The 19424-nt window shown below is 34.1% G+C and overlaps 1 protein-coding gene across 1 annotated transcript in view; it reads right to left on the bottom strand.

The window, feature by feature from the left end:
* Window positions 1-19120, bottom strand: part of LOC105362518 (protein Wnt-1) — a 110797-nt gene extending 91677 nt beyond the window's left edge. Inside the window, exon 1 of the mRNA XM_011499982.1 lies at window positions 18815-19120. Within this exon, the coding sequence (XP_011498284.1) occupies window positions 18815-18882 (68 nt within the window). The 5' untranslated portion in view covers window positions 18883-19120. The remainder of the gene's footprint in view (window positions 1-18814) is intronic.
* Between the last annotated feature and the right edge of the window lie 304 nt (window positions 19121-19424).

Genomic DNA, 19424 nt, shown 5'->3' with positions numbered 1-19424 from the left:
CAAACATTGTGGTAACGAATCGTTTGATTCACTCATAAAAAGTGGAAGAGAATTATAAGATTTCTTTTAATAAAACACTCGCTAATTAAAAATGATGTTAAATAAGAAATTAGTATATATTGTTTTGTAACAACTTTTTGATTGTATTATAAAATTTACATTATGAACTTTGATACTTTAGAATATAATTGATTCGACAAATTAATAATTAATATTAATGGCCGTTCTGAATTGTACGGAATTGCTGTTTGTACGATAATAATTAGCTAATAATATTAAATATTGCTTTAATGATAAAGTAACGAGAAAATTGATATCATAAGAGAAAGATGTTACGAAAAATATTTATTACTTACAATAATTGCGAAATATATTAATAAAATGAATTGAGTATATAATATACAATCCAATGGAGCAATTGATAGTTTAGGCAATTAGCAAAACAGATTATTTATTTAAAAAGTAACGAGAAAATATAATAAAGAATATTGACAGAAAAGAGGTTAATAAAGAGTCATTAATTGTTTACAAAGTATGAAAACTCGATAAACTCGATGAAAAAACTATTGTAAACATTATTAATTATATTGTATTCTGAATTATACATTATGCTGAATTATGCATATTGTCGAGGTTCTACCATACGTGGTAATTACGCAAGACGTGTATCACTGCGAGTCGATACTTCCTCCTTGGGCTAAGGGATCTGATTGGCGCCTGATTTCCCGGACAAATGATTCACTGCCATCATAAATGTCTTCGATTACAATTCCTTCTCCTTCCCTTGTTTTTCCTCTTTTTACTTTTTCCATCTCGTGAGCGAGACGACCCCTTACCGACCCATGTCATCGGCCCTCTCCCATGGACAATAAAAGCCGATGTACTTTTTCTGGGGAAAGAGAGGGGCGGAGCGTAATTTAGCCTGTACACGATGCTGTAGGGGAAGGTGCGAGCGGCGGAATATTGGACTTGCGTATTCTCTGAGCGCGTCTCTCTATCTCTCTCTCTCTCTCTTTTTTTTTTTTTTTTTTTTTTTTTTTTTTTAATAGGAAGTATTTTGGAGCGCATGACGGTTTTTTTTTGCAATAGAGACTTGACTATTATTTTCACTCGGTACTGAAATTATTCGAATTGTGTTATAATTTAAAAAATTTTAACGGGTGTATTATTGTGACCGAGGGAGCTTTAACCTGTCAAGGTGCAATGCTATGTCACGTTGCCAAAGAATATGTATTATTTATCATTGATAATGAAGGAATAACGGAACTTGTATATGCTATACTATAATTTATAAAATTAATTAATTCTATTATTGGATAAAATTTGCTTACGTAAATTTTCATTTACGTAAGTAAATTTATAAGAAGAGATTTTTTTTTTTTAAGTATAAAATGTATTATTATACGCTTTTCTTTATATATATATAAAAAAAAAATAAATAAAAAAACATGGCAACTTTCATTTGATAATATACAATCGTTATTTCATAATGCATAACTTTACGCTGATTGCAATATTGGTATACAGCACACCTGTAATTGTGTTGCGTAATTATTAGTTGCACATATGTAACGTTTCTTAAAGCAATAGAATGTGATTTTGCATAGCACGTCTGATAACATTTATTTACTGCTTGGCAATCGACAAGTTTACTTATGTATATTATAAGATTATAAGTCAACTAAGTATTTATATTTATGTAATTTTATAAATATATGTATTAATCTCATATTTTAATGTATAATATATTGAAGAAGAATTTAGAATAGGTAAGAGCTAAAATTCCTTTTTTTGTAAATTTAATATTGGCATTTTTTCAAAATAATCGAGTCTGATTGGGCTTTTTATTTGATAAGAAACTGTTGGGATTATAAGGAATATTGGAAAGTGTCGTGGACAAAATGTGTCGAAATCGAACAAGAATTTTGCTTTACAAATTTTGACATAGGATAAAGCAAACACCTCTTTGGAATTAAGATTTTGAAAAATTGTAGATTTGCTCTTCTATGGATACCGATAGTGATATTTTATCGATAATAAAAATATATTAATAATAAACATAGCTTTGGGTTGTATATATATATATTGGATGAAAATTATAGGCTTTGTAGTCGTATCAATTTGAAGAAGTCGGAAAATCCAAATTCGAGTGCGCTTGATATTCTATGATAAACTCGACTATTATAAAATTCTACTTCATCGGATGATTAAAATATCGAAGTACATTCTTCAATGCAAGTCCGAGAATGTTTAAAAAAATCATAACTATTTACGAGAGTGGCAGGATATTTGGTGCCTATAATATACGTAAGTCATATTAGATTAATATGCGTGTAATAATCAATTAGCATCAATGACATTTCTATATCTATTGCATCACTTGTCTAATTAAACGAAAAGACAAAAATAAAAAAAAACAAGTTGTATAAAATTATGAATTAACAATTATAATTTATACAGGAGTTCGAGGTATTGTTAAAAAATTGGTAATGATATTGGAAAGGTGAACAATTCGGATTTTAAAATTGTTTTCGCCGAAGAGACTTGTTGAAACATGGCTCGGTAGATTGTCAATGCCGTCGCTATTCGATAAAAGTTGTTGGCGAAAGTTGAGTATAACAGCAGCGCCATCGGTTGTACTTGGAATTCCCTTTCTACCCCATTGGAATTGCTCACTACGGTAAAAACAACATAAAGTGTCCCGTAATACATATTATACGGTCACGCCATCTTGTCCTATCGTAAAAAAGACATATTTCTATGGGGTCGAGCACTACCGTGATGCTATTACCCCCTGCCTGGGCCTCTAAAAAATACCCCCCCCGCCGCCCGCCCTCCCTTCTCCTTCCATCCCTCCACCCCATCCCATCCCATCCCATCCCATCCCATCCCATCCAATCCCATCCCATCCCACCTCACCACCCTCCCATCGTCCCTCTCTCCCCCACACCACTGCGCTCCCCGTAGTCGTATTCTCCCTTACGAATCGCACGTTATATTGCTAACTATAGGGCAAGAAGGACGAGGATCAGCGAGTCCATGGTAAGGAAAGGAATTGCGACTCTTTGTACGCGCTAAACTTCAACGTTGCGTGTATTCTTGCTTCCCCCGATTTGCGAAAGGCGAGGGAGACAGGCAAGCAGCTCGTCTGAATTTTGTAAATTTTGCATGCGAATTAGCCGATTCGAGAGATGCAAATACTCATCTCGTCTATATGATTTATCGGCCGACGCTGCTGTATATTAAACTTTTGTGCTTATTTTCCCTTGTGCGTATCTTACCTTAGCTCCGTTGACGATAAAAATTGATATTTCGTGTTAATCATTCGGCGAGCCGAGCCGAGCCGACCCTAAGAGTAATAGAGAAGAAGAAAAGTGAGAATATTTCGACTAACTGGACGAAATAACAATATGGATTATTGGCAAATATCATGAAATATTTATTATGCGTGTCGATCGATATTTTCAAACTCCTTTCCATTCCTTATTTTCTACTTGTTGATATAATTGAACGAACATTCCTTTCCATCTCTTTTTCTTCCACTTTCATCAAGTAGTAATGAATTTTTTCGTTTTTCTAAAATTCAGTATTTCATAATGCGAGCAAAGATTTTTGAATTGGACGACATGAAAGCTTAAATGGACCGTTGCTTGGATGATACAAAAACTTTTTATCAAATCGTATTTCTGAGCTCGGTACTTTTGTCTCCCAATAGTTACGCTTCTTTTTGCGCTTATTTGAAAACTTTTCGATTTGCGAAGTCCAAGTGAAGTCGGTTAGTTATTGCGAGGAAATTTTCAAAGACAAGTTGCCGTGATAGTCATCGTAGAAAATCATTGCAAACGACGATCGTTCGAGATAAGATAATCGTCATTGTTTCAACGGCCTTTGCTTTGCGGTGTTCGCCAATCGTAACAATGGACGAAAGATTTGTCGTTGGAGTGAACTCTTTGCTTTTGGAAAATGTCCTTGCTTAATTGGCCATTTTAGCGCGACTTTGATAAGCATGGCGAGGCGGGAGGCTGGGTCGGGTACGACGGTGATGGAATGGAATGGAATGGAATGGGATTGGGGGTGGGGACGGGTTGAGGGGTGGGTGGGGGTCGTTTGGTATGGTGGGTGGGGTGTGTGGAGTGGAGTGGGGGTTTAGGAGTCTCGAGCGCGACGATTACCTCGTACTACGCCTGTCAAAGTAACGATAATAAGCCAACGAAGCTGCTAGTCGGAGATCGACGGCACAAATAACATATCACAAAACGATGGGACATTGATGGGAGTCCGATGACTATGCTGCGCGAGAGGCGGACATTAAAGATCGCGTAATCTCGTTAAATAAACAGCTTAGGACGTTGATGCGTCGTTAATAATGTCATAAAAGCGTCGTCGGCTCTTGCAGTGGCACTCGCGGCCTGGCGCATTACACGGAGGAGATGGTCGGTAAGGTATCATTATACGGCGACCGGTCGCGGGAAGACTTTTACTAGCGAGCGAGAGAAGGAATGACGAAGGAAGGAGCGGAAGAGAATGAGACCTTCCGAGAAGCGACACTTCCGCGAAGTGTAAAATTGCCGTTATTATTGTACGTTTTCTCCGTCTCTCGGTCTTTGGCTCGCGCGCCCCGAGTCGCATTCATCAGCGCACGAGGGGTAGGGAATCACAAGGATAAGGGGCCATGGGGGAGTGGGAGTGGAAAGATGGCGGCGGATGGGAGGGGTTGGGGACGGGGTTGGCGGTGAGGGGGTGGTGGGGTGGTGGGGCGGCGGGGTGGCGAAGAGGAAGCAAAGACTCGCGCGGCGATTCCGACGGATGTGAGAGACGGGGTGGACGCCGCCAGGATTTTTCCCTGGTGGAATGGTGATGGGCCCTACGTTCATTGGCTCGCGGTTCGAGGAGCAAAGGCTCGATGCGCCCCGATGTCGGCAAGGGAATTAACGCGAAGCATTAAGAGCGCAGCATTAGCCGTCCGTAGCCTTAGTAATTCGGCGTTACCGTTTGGCATTTCCGAATCAGATTGAGCCACGCGAACGTCTTCGGACGCGCGATATCTTTAATATTCGAGCATTAAGATTGGCTCGCTCGGGTATTAGTCGGGGAGCTCCAATTGGCTTTTGGCTTACGATTATTCGCGATAATTAATTAACTGCGGATAAGCGTATGCGTAGCTAAATCGGAGACCTAATTGATTAAAAGGGACGCGAGAGATAAATCAAAGAGCCCTAAAGAGACTTGCATTATTATGTTTAATAATTAATTTGTACACATTTCTAACAATAAGAGTTATCGAGGACACAGGCTCGGCAAAAATGCCGTATTACTACTACTACTACTACTACTACTACTACTACTACTACTACTACTACTACTACTACTACTACTACTAGTATCACGGTGAGCGATACTCTCTCTCTCTCTCTCTCTCTCTCTATCTATCTATCTATATCTCTCTCTCTCTCTATCTCTGTCTCTATCTCTCTCTATCCCGAAACAATAGCATTTCATCGAAATATTAGACGTATTGAGAATGCGTAGTTACGGGACTATAACGATGCATTCTAGAATGCTTCGATGTTATTTAGAGTGAACTGTGTCAAGTTTAATAATTAATTCATAATCATTCGTATTATTAGAATATCAAAATTTAATAATACAATTTTGGTATTTACGCAGAGAAGCGAGTTTTATGATTTTTAATTAAATCACGTAAAACTTGCCTATTATATAATCTTCACAATGCACTTCCGCTCGTACATTCTTCAAAATAAGAAATTTATATGATGAAAGCACCGTATTCGAAGTACTTAATACATCGTAATTTCCATGAGCAATTTACGTAAAGTTTTGAAAATTCGAATAAACAATAAGGCGGACCTTTCTTTAGGAGATCGAGAGGGAGGTGCACAATGAGAATCCCCGAAGCTGAGAAAAGAGCTCAAGTACTACCGGAGAAGAACGATAAGGGGAAATTAAGGATAGCAAATGACGCACCGGAGCTCGATGAAGAGGCGACAGTCTGCATCCAGCCATATAATCTCCAAGGTAAAAGTTCTTCGAAATTACTCTAATCTAGTTTATCTCGCTTGTTCTTTTTTCTTCCTTCTCCCCCCCCCCCTCACTCTCTCTCTCTCTCTCTCTCTCTCTCGCTCGCTCGCTCACTCGATCATACACCATCGCACACACATCCACATGCGCGTGGACAGACAGAGTGGGAGAGAGCGAGAGAGAGATAGAGAGAGAGAGAGAGAGAAATACACAGACACGATCGCCGTATCTTGATCTTCGCTTTCAAGTATTTCCATTTTCTGATTGGTATTCTCAGACTCTTATTATTCAATGATGCTTAGATCGTGAACGTCACGGAGGGATTTTCTGATATTTACTTCGCATGTGTGGGCGACGTGAATTCATTTCTATTTGCATTTGGCTTTGCTCGCGATACATATTTGAGTAAATATTGGTGGATCAGAGATTGGTGGAAAAAATAAAATTTTATATTATTTAGACTAGGCCACTTATTAATGTTTTTTTATCAAAGACTACTTATATTTCCTTCAAAAAAAAAAAAAAAAAAAAAAAAAAAAAAAAAAAAATATATATATATATATATATCTTTACTGTTGGAATCTAATTACACTATGGTATTGTCGTATATAATATATATTTAAAATTGACAGCTTCAATTTGCAAATTTATTAATTCATACTTTAAAGAAAAAAATGTACCAAGTATTTTACTATTGCAACTTTGTGCAACAAAAACTTATCTTGACAATTTAACAGGATATTTTGAAATATTGTATCTAATTTTTTACTTTAACTCGTAAGTACATTCGATATATTTGTATAATCCAATGTTGTAAGGGTATCATAAATCATTAAGAATATATATATATATATATATATATATATATATCGGATATAATAATTGAAAAATAATTAAAATTAGAATCGTACTCTATTATGATATTTCATTAAGCTGTATTAATTATTACAGATGCTATTAGTACATAATATTATAAATGTACATAATAATAATAATTTTATCTAAAATTATAAAATATTCATTCTTATATATATATATATTCCTATGTAAATATCTTTTAATAAAAAGAGAATCGGTTTTAATTTGCGTTTTCATCAATGAAGGTACAGATTAACAGTCACAGTTGTAACTGAATTCTTTTGTACATTGTATATATAAAAGAAAGAAATAAAATTCTATCCATTTATTATTTAGCAACTTCCTTTGGACCAAGTATAAAACAGATATAAGAATGCTCAATGGCCGGCTTTGGGAAATTGTTCCAAACTTTATGCCTTTAAGTTGTAAAAGGGCATTATCGTTGTTATTTTATTTTGTTTGAAAGGCTGGAAAGGAGCTATTTTATTTTAGTCGCTTACATCCGAGTTTAGCACTCATATAAGTACAATGTTAGTCATGGGAGTTCAAATAAAGGTCTTATGAAAGGTCTAATAAAACTCTTATAGACTATCACATTTTTATGATCATGGTAATAAAAATTGAGGCAGCTGGCGTTTTTTTTTTTGTTTTTTGTTTTTTTTTAAACAGGCTATAACTATATCGATTCATGTAGTAAATCTCTATTGAACAAAAAGTCATTTTTTTTCTTTCTTTTTTTTTTCTTCTTTTAAATAATTTAATTTAAAACTAATCTCTACTCATGATTTGGCGCATTAATTATTTAAAACAAATTCTTGTTTAAGCATTTTTTTATACGGTTGGATTATTAAAATCTCTTTGCATTTATCTAGACGTCTAGGCAAATTAATTTTACACATAAAATAATATTGACATATATATAAAATTTTATCTACACTAAGCATTTGATGTAACTATATTAATAATGGCAGCAACTAAACAACAATAAACATGCAATAAAGAGATTTTTTAATTTGAAAATAACAATATTTTGCAAACGAGCACGTATAATGAATCAAGGCGCATTTAATGTGTTTACTAATATCATTAATTATTTTTCACATTCATTTTACATTTGCAATACATTTATTTTTTGCAATTATGCAGATCAATTATGTAGATCAATATTGTGGGGTATCGGCATGTCAAAAATCATTAATCTCGTAGGATTAATGAACATTATTTAAAAATTTTATACGACTCATCAAATTGAATCTCTTATTTTCAATTATTTATCGAAATATGTACGTAAAATGATTATGTAAAGTGATATAATCAGTATGAGATGTGACAAGATACGATATGTAAGTTTATGTTGCTCGATTACGAAAATGTAGATTTGCCGTGTTTTTCCCCTTTTTATGTATAAATTTTTGTTAATTATCATGAGTTCACGGGTCCCAATAATAAATATGAAAAACAGAATATAAATATATATATTTCAATATAAATACTCTTGGAATGAAAAGTAAATTTTATCGACTTCTATATAGGTTTTAGACTTCATTCTTCCAATGTACACTTATCTGTAGTTACTATATTTAATAAATTAATTTTAATGTAATTCACGAATAGAAGTTAAATTTTTAATATAATTGATGTTATTAAAATATTGTTTATATTTTATTTCTATTGTATTATTTTTTTATCGAGAGCTCCATGTGCTTTGTGCATTTATTAAATCGTGTATATTTTTATTATTTCAAAGAGGCTGTTGTTTAATGTATAATGATTAAATATTTGAGTTGTACATTAAGCTTAGCTGTGAGAGAAAAGTGAGGGAAATCGTAATAAAGTACCAAGGCATTACAGTAATCGTTTCAGAGAAAATCAAACAAAATCACCATTGTCTATATTTCCAAAAAGGCCGGACTATTTAAAAATTAATAAATAACTTCAGAAATTATAATTTATTAGTTAATTGAATTAATCGAATGAATTAAAATTGAAATAAGATAATAAAAATCATTAATTCAATAGTTTTATTTACTGATGGTGTAACAGAAATTTCTATTAATTTTTTTTTTTTTTTTTTTTTTTTTTTTTTTTTGCATTTTATAACGTATTAATGAAATACGAATAAATAATAACAAATTGAAGATAACTTGGGAATGATAGTTTGAATTTTGTCAAAATAATAATGATTCTTGTAATTACTTTCACATTTCATAATAAACTATAATGTCAAAGACATTGAAATTATGTTTCAAGAATTATTTTTGTATTTTTATATTTTTGTACGTATTGTGTAATGATTGTGGGAACAAAATGTTTTTCTTTCTTTTTTTTTTAATATAAACTGTTTTTAGTGTGAATGAAAATTATTCTTTATCTTCGACAGTTTAATAATTACTCGTCGGTCAAGCATTTCATAATTTTTTTTTCTATCTACTCATAGGATTCCAGATCTTTGATGCATTTTATTTTACCATAAATGTCCCTTCATTTGCAATTGCTGTTGAATTGTTCAAATTGTAATGATTAAGGGATCGTGAAATGTGAAAGTGCAAATTCATCTTGAAGTCATTTAAATTTGTTGTAGGTACTTTGATACATACGTGTTTTAAGTATATTACGTTCACGTCACGTACCATTCGTGCCAATTGCTCGCTCTACATTTCAATAATTGTTCACATCATTATAATAATTTTTTTTTTTTCCCTTATATTGTCATTGTGCACAGTTTTAATTGAAAGAAGCAAATGATATTTTATATGCTACAATGAATCATTGACTTAAGTAAAGTATATAATAAAGTAATAAAGTAAAATAAAAATTTGTTTTATCAATAAATGAATAAATTAAAAGGATAAGTGAAAAAGACGATAAAAATAAATTGTTTGTTCGATAAAACGAATGCTGAATTTTAGAATGAAATAGCTACAAATCTAAAAATATCATGTAATAGTTGTTGAAACGTGAATATTAGGTTAAAAAATTATTGCATAATTAAGTAAGTTTACTTGAAAAAATTAAATATACAAAGTTTAATTAAAAACTTTTGAATAGAAATTTCGAGATAAACATTTGAATATGATTAAATCGACGAATATTTCCAACCGATTATTATTTACTATTTTATTAAAAAAAAAAACTTTTGCTAATACAATGATTTTTAAAATACCTAAAAATAAGTCATATTTTTTTTTTGCGTTTCAATTGGAAACTGCAAATTATATGCTTCATATAATATAAATTTTTTCAATGTCATAATTTCTCAATATAATTACAGTCTTGAGATTATTTAAAGTTTAAATTATGCCTGAAACACGTTCCATTTGTGAAATAATAACTTAACGTAATGACAATAATTTCCATAATTTATTATAAATAGTTGTAATGGTAGTTTAAAAACCGAGTAAATCACATAAAACTGTTTCAACGTGTGTGCGTGCAAAAGTTATGGCGAATATCACGTTTATTCGGAAGAAAAAGTTTTATAGATCATAATTGTCAATTTAAGTTTCATTTAGCACGAAAAGCAATAATAATCCTCTGATCATTTATTCATACCCTATGGAATAATGAATGTCGCTGGCATATTTTCGGGATAATAGAATTTCTATTGTAAATTTCTCGCTATTATCTTCGAAATTTTATTTTCGAAAACAATAAAACATAATGAAATTATACTAACAAAAAAAAGGTCAATGGATAGAACTTATCGTTCCAAATATTTTTCCCGTTGGAAATATTTAAATGTGCGTTTCCTCTTATTACAGTAGCAACCAGAGTGCGCGTAAAAATAAGCCAAAGAGGTAATCCGCGAGAGTGAAAGAAAAAAAAAATGAGGGTAGGAGGGAAGCACTTTCGACTATGTATTGCGCGAAAGATTAAAAAAAGCGACGGGCGTTAATGTGATTTTTAATCGTCCTCGTAAAACCGACGCGCATTTGCAACCATAATGCGCACCTTTGCTTTCCTTCAATCTAACTCTCTCTCTCTCTCTCTCTCTCTCTCTCTCTCTCTCTGCCTGTCTTTCGTTTTCCGCTTCTTGCTTAATAAACCCGTTTATTAAACCCTCTTCTTCCACACTCTCTACTTATCCTATGTTTAAGTTATCTTTTGCAGTTTTAGAATTTTCTTTTTTCTTTTTTCTTTTTTTTGTTGTTTTGTTTTTGTCAAAGATAGTTTAATAAGGTTTAATAAGGTTTATAATATAGTTATGTTTATTCGATTTTCTGGTCAAAATTAATGAAAGTTAATATAGAAGGAAATTTGTTAAATTTGCTGAAAATGGAAAAGAACTTATATATTTACTTATAAAAACTATAAATATTTTTTAAAATAGAAGCGATTATTTCAGTTAAAAGAATAGTTTTGTTATATTATTATATTGAAAATATTGGCTTCAAGTTCTCCACGAATATTAAATATAAAATATTTTCTTCAATATATATTTAAAAGCATAATTTTTATTTTATAATTGTATTTAATGTTAATCATTCTCTCTTTATATTATCTTTAAAAATATGAAATATTAAAAGCATTACATTTGTCAAAAAAAAAAAAAAAAAAAAAAAAAAAAAAAAAAAAAGATCAAGCTATAATAGAGTTTAAATAATAACTGATATATAATTAATTATATTTATTTTTTGTTTGTTTCAAATTACTACTAAATATTTAGAGTTACATGAAATGTCAGTCTCTCATTATGAAACAATAACAATTAATGAAAAAAAAATTAATTTAATAATTAAAAAAATGAAGAAAATTATAATTAATACAATTTAAGATTGAAATGTATACGCCAGCAATTAAAACTAAAAAGTAGCAACGAAACATTGATTGGGTAAACTTTAAATTTCAAGATAATAGTAGTTTTATGTTGAATTAATAAATAGTGAATTGTTATCGAGCTAGTTGCTTTCTTATGTAAGGCCTGTTTAGAAAGAAAGTATATTTGTGAAAATTAAATGGAAAGGGAATAAAGTGAGAATAAATTTTAATTTATTTGAAAAATATGTGTCTGATTGCACGACTTATGTACGTAGTGAAAATAATGTAAAGATGCGGAAAACTTTATTATCTTCTTACTTTAGATTATTTATTATGTGATCATTAATGTTATACAAATTCATATACAAGTTCAGACGAGAAATTTTATTATACATTAATATTTGATATTTTATTTTCTATAATGGCAATCTCATTATCGTATTTTTATTGTAAAATTTAATTAATTGCTAAATTAATTTAAGGAGTTTAAATTAAACAAATAAAACAGTAAAATGTGAAAACAATCAATAGTAAGTATTGTTGATAGAAATATTAAAGCAGTGAATAAAGGTTTAATTATGTAAGGCGTTACACTATCGGAAATTGTAAATTGATCTAATATTTAAAAAAGCTATCAAAATGCCCTGCTGCATGAAACAGTAATTTATGAGGTCTAGATGGTGTTAAACAAGAGCTGGCAAACATTCTGTGTGTATTCTCAAAAAATTATTTCTGAAAGATTGTCTAATATAATCTCCGCGACAATTCGTTGATAAGATTAGTGACTTTTTTCATCCTGGCAATATTTTTTTTCCATTTAGCGTTCAAGTTCCTTTTCTCGATCCTATTTCAAGGCCCTCTTTTTTCTATAGTAGTGTCCATCTCTTTTCTAGTTCCCCCTCCCCACTCATGTATTACTTTTCTTCGTTGTCGGCTTACCACAAAATGTGCTCTCTTTTTCTCTGTCCCTACTTTGAACGCTCCTCAATCGTACATTCAGACTTTATTGCCCATTTCTTGTTCCCCTCGCTTCTTCTAAGATGGTTGGCACATCTTTTGGCCTCTTTATCTCTCTCTCTCTCTCTCTCTCTCTCTCTGTCTGTCTCTCTGTCTGTCTGTCTCTCTCTCTCTCTCTATCTATCTATCTATCTATCTATCTATCTATCTATCAATCTATCAATCTATCTATCTATCTCTATCTCTCTCTATCTCTCTCTATCTCTCTCTATCTCTCTCTATCTCTAATCTCTCCGCTCCTATAAAACGCGGCAGCGCAGAGAAGACGGACGGTACACGAAGGAAAGAGCCGATCAGTGTGTCGTATCGCTCGCACCCTTGAATAAGTTATGCTTACTTCTTACAAGCCACACATCACCACACATGCATTCTTCTTGTTCTCTTTTATTTTAAAGCTCGCTCTCTCGGTTACCTCCCTCCTCACGATAGCCATCTGTCCTCGTACCGAGCACCAAGTTCGACAGCTTTCGCTCTTTGTCACGTTGCAAACGGAGAAAAGCGTCGGTAATTTCATCGCGACGCGCAAACTCATCGGCCGTTCGACAAATGTTAGCGACTAATGCATTAGCGATGAAAAAGTCGCCATATATCCTTGATCGATCCGATGAAAGTGCGAGGAAGTCGATGCACGTGGCGAGTGTTTGGCAACTTCAATGGCTGCGTAGTAGTAGCGCCATTATGATGTACGGGTTTTTCTCTTGTTACGTGAAATTGAATGTCGAAAAACCCTGGGATAAATATACGTTAGGAAATTGCTGTTTTCTTATGGGTAATTCTTCTCGACATTTATTCCTGACACAGCATTTTCTATTCTTTGGACATATTTGTCAAAAGGAGCGCTATTTTCTTTTTTCTTGCGCATAGGTTGCCGACAACGTTCATAATCGCTCGATAGATCATTTACAATAATAATATCAATTTAATCAGGAATACCTATGAGAATTCGATTAATTTCTTATTCGCCAAATGAAAAATCAAAATGTGCTAATGTATTTTTTGAGATTATTAAACTTTATTCCATTTACCTTATAAAATTACCTTATAAAATATCCTCAAGATTTACGAACGAAATATCAACAAATTAACTTTATCCGATTTATTAATACAATAATACTAAAAATGCTGCACGGTAATTTAAAGAATTTAATTATAAGAATTACACAAAACATTTATGAAAATTTATTGAAAAAAAAAAAGAAAAAGTAATAAAAATGAAAGGAACTCATTTTCACATTTCCGTACATTAATTTATACGAGTATATTAAAAATCCAAATAAATAATATGTTTTACATATAGTTTGATTTACTTTAATAGTGACTTTTAGTAAATTTGCAAGAAGAAAATGATATATTTGTATCATAAAATGGCACTTTATCCTAGAAACGTGTTTACTCGTATTTGAAAAGTGAGTTAAAGATTTATCGAGTTTAAAATTACCACCATTAATTATTTTCAAATATATTTATGCACATTACACGTAGATATATTTGTAGATAAAGTTAATTAAATTCATATATATATATATATATATATATTTTTTTTTTTTTATTTGTATTTTATCTGTTAAATTAATTTTTTTCATTCGAGGCGAATACGACCGAGGACGTTTATTAATTTATAATTGATCATTTTTAAGATTAAAGCTTCATTTAGAGAAAATACATTTAGTTAAAAGTTTTATATAAAAAGTGATATTTTTATGTATATTTTTACTTTATTCAAAGATTATCTACTATTTCAAATTACTTATCTCTTTTCCTTCAAATCATTGTGCATTAAGTATTAATACACTGACCTAACATTAATATATACAATTTTTATATTTTATAACAAAAACAAAAACAACAACAAAAATATTGTATTTTTCAATTTATTTATAGTACAGCGATAATATTTACCAAATGTCAACATGAAGCGAAACTTAAGAATTGATCATCAAAAGCTTGAAATTTGAAAAACATTCGTAATAGTAATTTTACATGCTTTCTATGCCTTAATACGACAACAAACTTGCCTAGTAATAATATAACATTTACATGGAGTATTAATGCCCCTTACATGACTAACATTTACATAAAACATACTGCGTGTTCTTTAGTTTTGAATTATCGGAATGTCATAAAAAACGTTTATTATCCGATATTAGAAATTCTTTGGCTTTAAGACTAATACCTTTGGCTTCGCGAAAAGAATCTAAAATATCTTCAGTGCTCGTAGTAGCTTCGACTTGATGACGAAGAGAGAAAGTGAAGCTTTGGATAAAATGCTTGGAATCATAGCCAAGTATCTCGATTACTCGGGTCGTCTGAAAAACGTCTGTCGAATGAAAGGGCAAAATGTATATAAGCCAAGAGTTAAATAATCAGTCCGTTATAATTCCAGGCTCCACTTCATATACGCTCTATGCGTGCCTTTCATCATAAGGTAGATAATAATATTTTTGCGAAGGAATTTAAAATGCCCTCCTCATCGGCAAGATTAAAGAGCTAAGCGATCGCCGCCGTTATCTCTATCGTGATTCGAGGCTCAATTATTCCTGTCATTGCATTAATTACTCAGCGTGGGCCACTATTTCGCATCGCCTTATCGGGGCGAATGTACACGTTCTCCGGTAATGTCGGATGAGAAAGCGGCAGGAGCGGGAGTTTGCGCCCCTTTCATCCTACCGATTTTGCCAACGCGCTTTGTCGAGATGTGCAACCAACGGAGCCGGAAATACAAAAATATATGTACGATACGGATGTACCGATTAAAAGTGTAAGCGTATTTGTGGCAAATGGAAGAGTGAGAGAGTGAGTGAGAGAGAGAGAGAGAGACGAGAGAGACGAGAGAGACGAGAGAGACGGGAGAGACGGGAGATTGATAATAGTTGAAATTTTGTAACGAGTAATCAACAAATTAAATGCAATTTTGTACATTTGTCATTATTTATATATACTTTCTCGACAATTATCCTCTCAATTATTGGCAATCACGAACTTTACATTTCTTTCTCAATAATTAATGTAAATCGGCACGTATTTGCTTAAACATTTAAATATGTAAAAGAACATAGCAAAACCTTCTCCCAGGACTTAATTGCAATTACAAGTTTACATAACCATTAATATAAAAAACGTATTAGAATATTCGATTAAAAAAGTAATTATTATAAATTCGTTACGGGGAATATTGAAATTGTATTCTTTAATTTAGGCATTGATAGTGACAGACGTAGAACGAAAATGGTTAAGCTTAATAGTTTGATCTTAAAGATTAAATTCCAAAATTTATACTTTATGTGGTATAAATATTACGCGTAATTTATTGTTCGATTGATAATAATATTATATTAAATTTTGCTCGATATCTGTCGTATGAGTTCTAACGATACGCGCATCACTACTAACGATTACGTTTTATAACCGAAACAAATATCTCCTCCTCCCCCCCCTCCCCACACACACACACACACACACCTAAACACCCGACCCAATCACACGCCTAAATTTTCCCATCAAATTATTTTTGATTAAAATATGTTTAAAACGTTTTTGTATATTAGTTGTTATTTAATTTTAAATAATTTTTAACTTTTAATATGAAGAGTTTGTTTCATTTAATAGAAAGAGAAATAAAATTTATTCCATTAAAGTTAAATTTAAACTAAAAATTTTTCAATTTTTCAATTTTTTTTTTTCTTTTTGATATTTAAAATAAATGAGTAATTTCCAATTATCAATTATTTTATTACTTCACTGTATAATATTAGGATGTGATTCGAATGATTACATATTTTACAAATTTTGCTTACAAAGTGTATGTTCGAAATAAAATTGTAAATATTATTTGTTTATAAAGAATATTGTTATTATAATATATACATATTATTAATTTTGTTTAATTAGATTAATTCTGATGGTATTTTATTTATTATAGAAATTAAAGTTTGTCTAGGATAACTAAAAGAATAATTTAAAAATAGCACATTAACCATGGAACATTGCGTACTTGGAAGAAAGCAATTGCTTCTTCGTAAAGCATCTCACTACCATAAGATATTCTTTGTCTCAAATAGAATTGCACTTGCATAAAAAGGATTTATGTTTTCAAAAAGAAAGAGGATAATAAAGAAGAAGAAGAAGAAGAAGAAGAAGAAGAAGAAGAAGAAGAAGAAGAAGAATTTAATTTCATGTCGAGAGAGTGTTTTCTTCGTCGATGACATTCCTCAATGTGAAATTTCTAAAGTTTAGACACTTATTGTATAATAAATGCTACCTGCGGTTAAATGATCGACTTTGCACGGGAAATGTATTTAGGAGTGAAAGGATGGCTCGTATAATGTCGCTTACAAGTGGACCGGATGCGAGCAGGGATTCTTAAAAAGGGCAATGGGACAATCGCTAAACGAATGAAAAAAAAACCTGGTAAATGCGCCGGCGTTAAAGGAAAAGGAGCACCGCAGCGGAGATCGCGAGAGTGTTGAAGTCACGAGACTTCGGAGAATCGGGCTGCACAAGGGGCCAAAGCTCGAAGAGTCCCGGAACATTCAAATTGTGGGGGTCTGGATCGATAGGTTGATAGGTGGACTGCGGCCGATGGGGACGAGTCGTCCTCGGGTAATTTAGCTGTTAATCAGGGAGCGCTATCGCTTTTTCCCGGGGGAGAATGCGGCCGAGGCGCGGAGCCTTCGGAGACGCGACGTAGACGCGACGTAGACGCGACGTAGACGAGGCGGACGAGGTCCCCTGTCATTAATCGGTGAACCAGTTTCTCAGAAATAAAATGCCCCGGGGCGGGCGTCGAGGCGGTTGCGGTCGTCCGTGGATTCTCAGCCGGGGATATGCCGCCGACTTTTCACGCGTCGAACGATTCGCGCTAATCTATTACTCTAACTCCGAGCCGATCGAGACTCGGCATCCGTATCTTCTCAATCACCTCGTGCCGTTTGCCAATGTAGATTACGACGGGTTGGTGATGTGCCTCGTAACCGACTCAGCTAAACATATTCCATCGATGCATCTTGGATCCTTTACATTCTGCTTAAGCATTAATCACTTTACTTATATCGGCAATTTGCGAGGAGGTATCGCCGTAAGAACAAAATTACCACACGTCGTTTTTCAATATTTTATTAAAATCTCGGCTCCCATCGCTGTAATGAATCGTAGAAGAAATTAAGATAATTTCGTCAATATTTCACGAAAGACAATGGCCAAGTTAATGGCACTCGGATTAAATGAGAAAAAAAATTCGTACTCCCATCGCGTAATTTCCATAATTGTACGTGCGTGCGGTGACCTTAAACGCGCTAATAAGCAATAGCAATTTCATCGAGAAACAGATCTATTTTGATATAACAAATTTCATTGTCTTCAAACTAATGAGAATAATGGCTTTACAGTAGAAATTTAGATTTAGAGGAGTAACGATGTTAGCGCAATACAACGACTATAACTGTCACTTTCAAACTTGCCACCTGCCTTCATTTAATACAATTTTCGGCATTCGTCAAATAGGGAACACGAATTTAAAAATTATGGCAATTATTGATAAGATAATTATTAAACGCCAAATGAAATGTTAATGTAATGAAGCTTGAGCTGGAGGATTATTTTGTAAGGGACTCTTGTCTTGCCGTGGGAATTTATTTAGAAACAGATGTAAGATGAGCAAACGTTAAGATTAGCTTGACACGAGCCTAGGACGTAACGGTGCGAAAGGTTTCTCAGACGATAACACCACGCGCCTTAGCACGTGGACTTAATAGCTAATACCCGCTCGTACACTTATAATCGAAAGTACAAAAACGAAAAAGTTTGCGCGTGAATTTATATAAAAGACATGAGAGAGAGAGAGAGAGAGAGAGAGAGAGAGAGAGAGAGAGAGAGAGAGAGAGAGAGAAAGGGAGTGGAACCGCTGCAAGAGGAACGAGTGTCGTCGTCGTCGTCGTTGAAAAGAAAAAATGAAAGCAAAACAAAGCAAAAACAAAAAAAAAAAACAAGAAACAAAAAAAAACAATATAAAGAGAGAAAAAGCCCAACGTAATGATCGCCGAAATTGAAAGTGAGCCGTGGGATAATCCGCTGCCCGGGTCACAGACGTGGCTTGTGGGATCGACTTTGGAAGTGGATCGGTGCCGATCGGTTATGAGGGACTCACCACCAGTTGGCGCGAACCCCGTTGCGGGTCGCGATCAGCAGCAGGAGGACGAGCCCCGCGAGCCGCATCCTCGGAGTCGTGGCCAATGTTGCCTCCTGGTGCCGGTTGCCCTCGCTCGGTATCTCGCTCGTTCGCTCTCGCTGCCTAAGTGCCTGGACGCACTCAGGTCGGACGCGGCATCTCGGCGCCCCTCCCTCCCCCCACGATCAGTGGGCACTGGGGGCCCTTGGCATGTTCCGCGTCGCGCACCTCTAGGAGCTGAGGCTCGTTCGTACTGTGAATGCGGGAGATGCTGTCGTGCCGGCGCTCGCGTGCGGACTGAGCCGCGGAGCCGCCGGGGAGAGGAGGTGAGCGAGCCGCGGCCCCCGGGGGCCGAGGGGGGGCGGGGCCAAGCGCGGCGATTCGTCAGCGTCCGGGGGTGGACGCACGCCGGGGTACCGCTCCCGGTCGACGCCGTGATGCGCAGCCCGATGGCGTCGCCGGCCAATGTCGACGGCTCATAGGGAATCGCGAGCGCCCCGGTGGTCGGTGCCACTGCTCCGGATGGTAGCCTCGACGTTTCGACCTCGGCGGCCTCACACTTCGCCTCAGACTCGTCCTTCTTATAGCC

The sequence above is a fragment of the Ceratosolen solmsi genome, unplaced genomic scaffold (assembly GCF_000503995.2).
Source record: "Ceratosolen solmsi marchali unplaced genomic scaffold, CerSol_1.0 scaffold41, whole genome shotgun sequence".
Taxonomy (NCBI): Eukaryota; Metazoa; Arthropoda; class Insecta; order Hymenoptera; family Agaonidae; genus Ceratosolen; species Ceratosolen solmsi.
The sequence above is the reverse complement of the archived record's forward strand: the minus strand, read 5'-3'. Positions and strand labels throughout refer to the sequence as shown.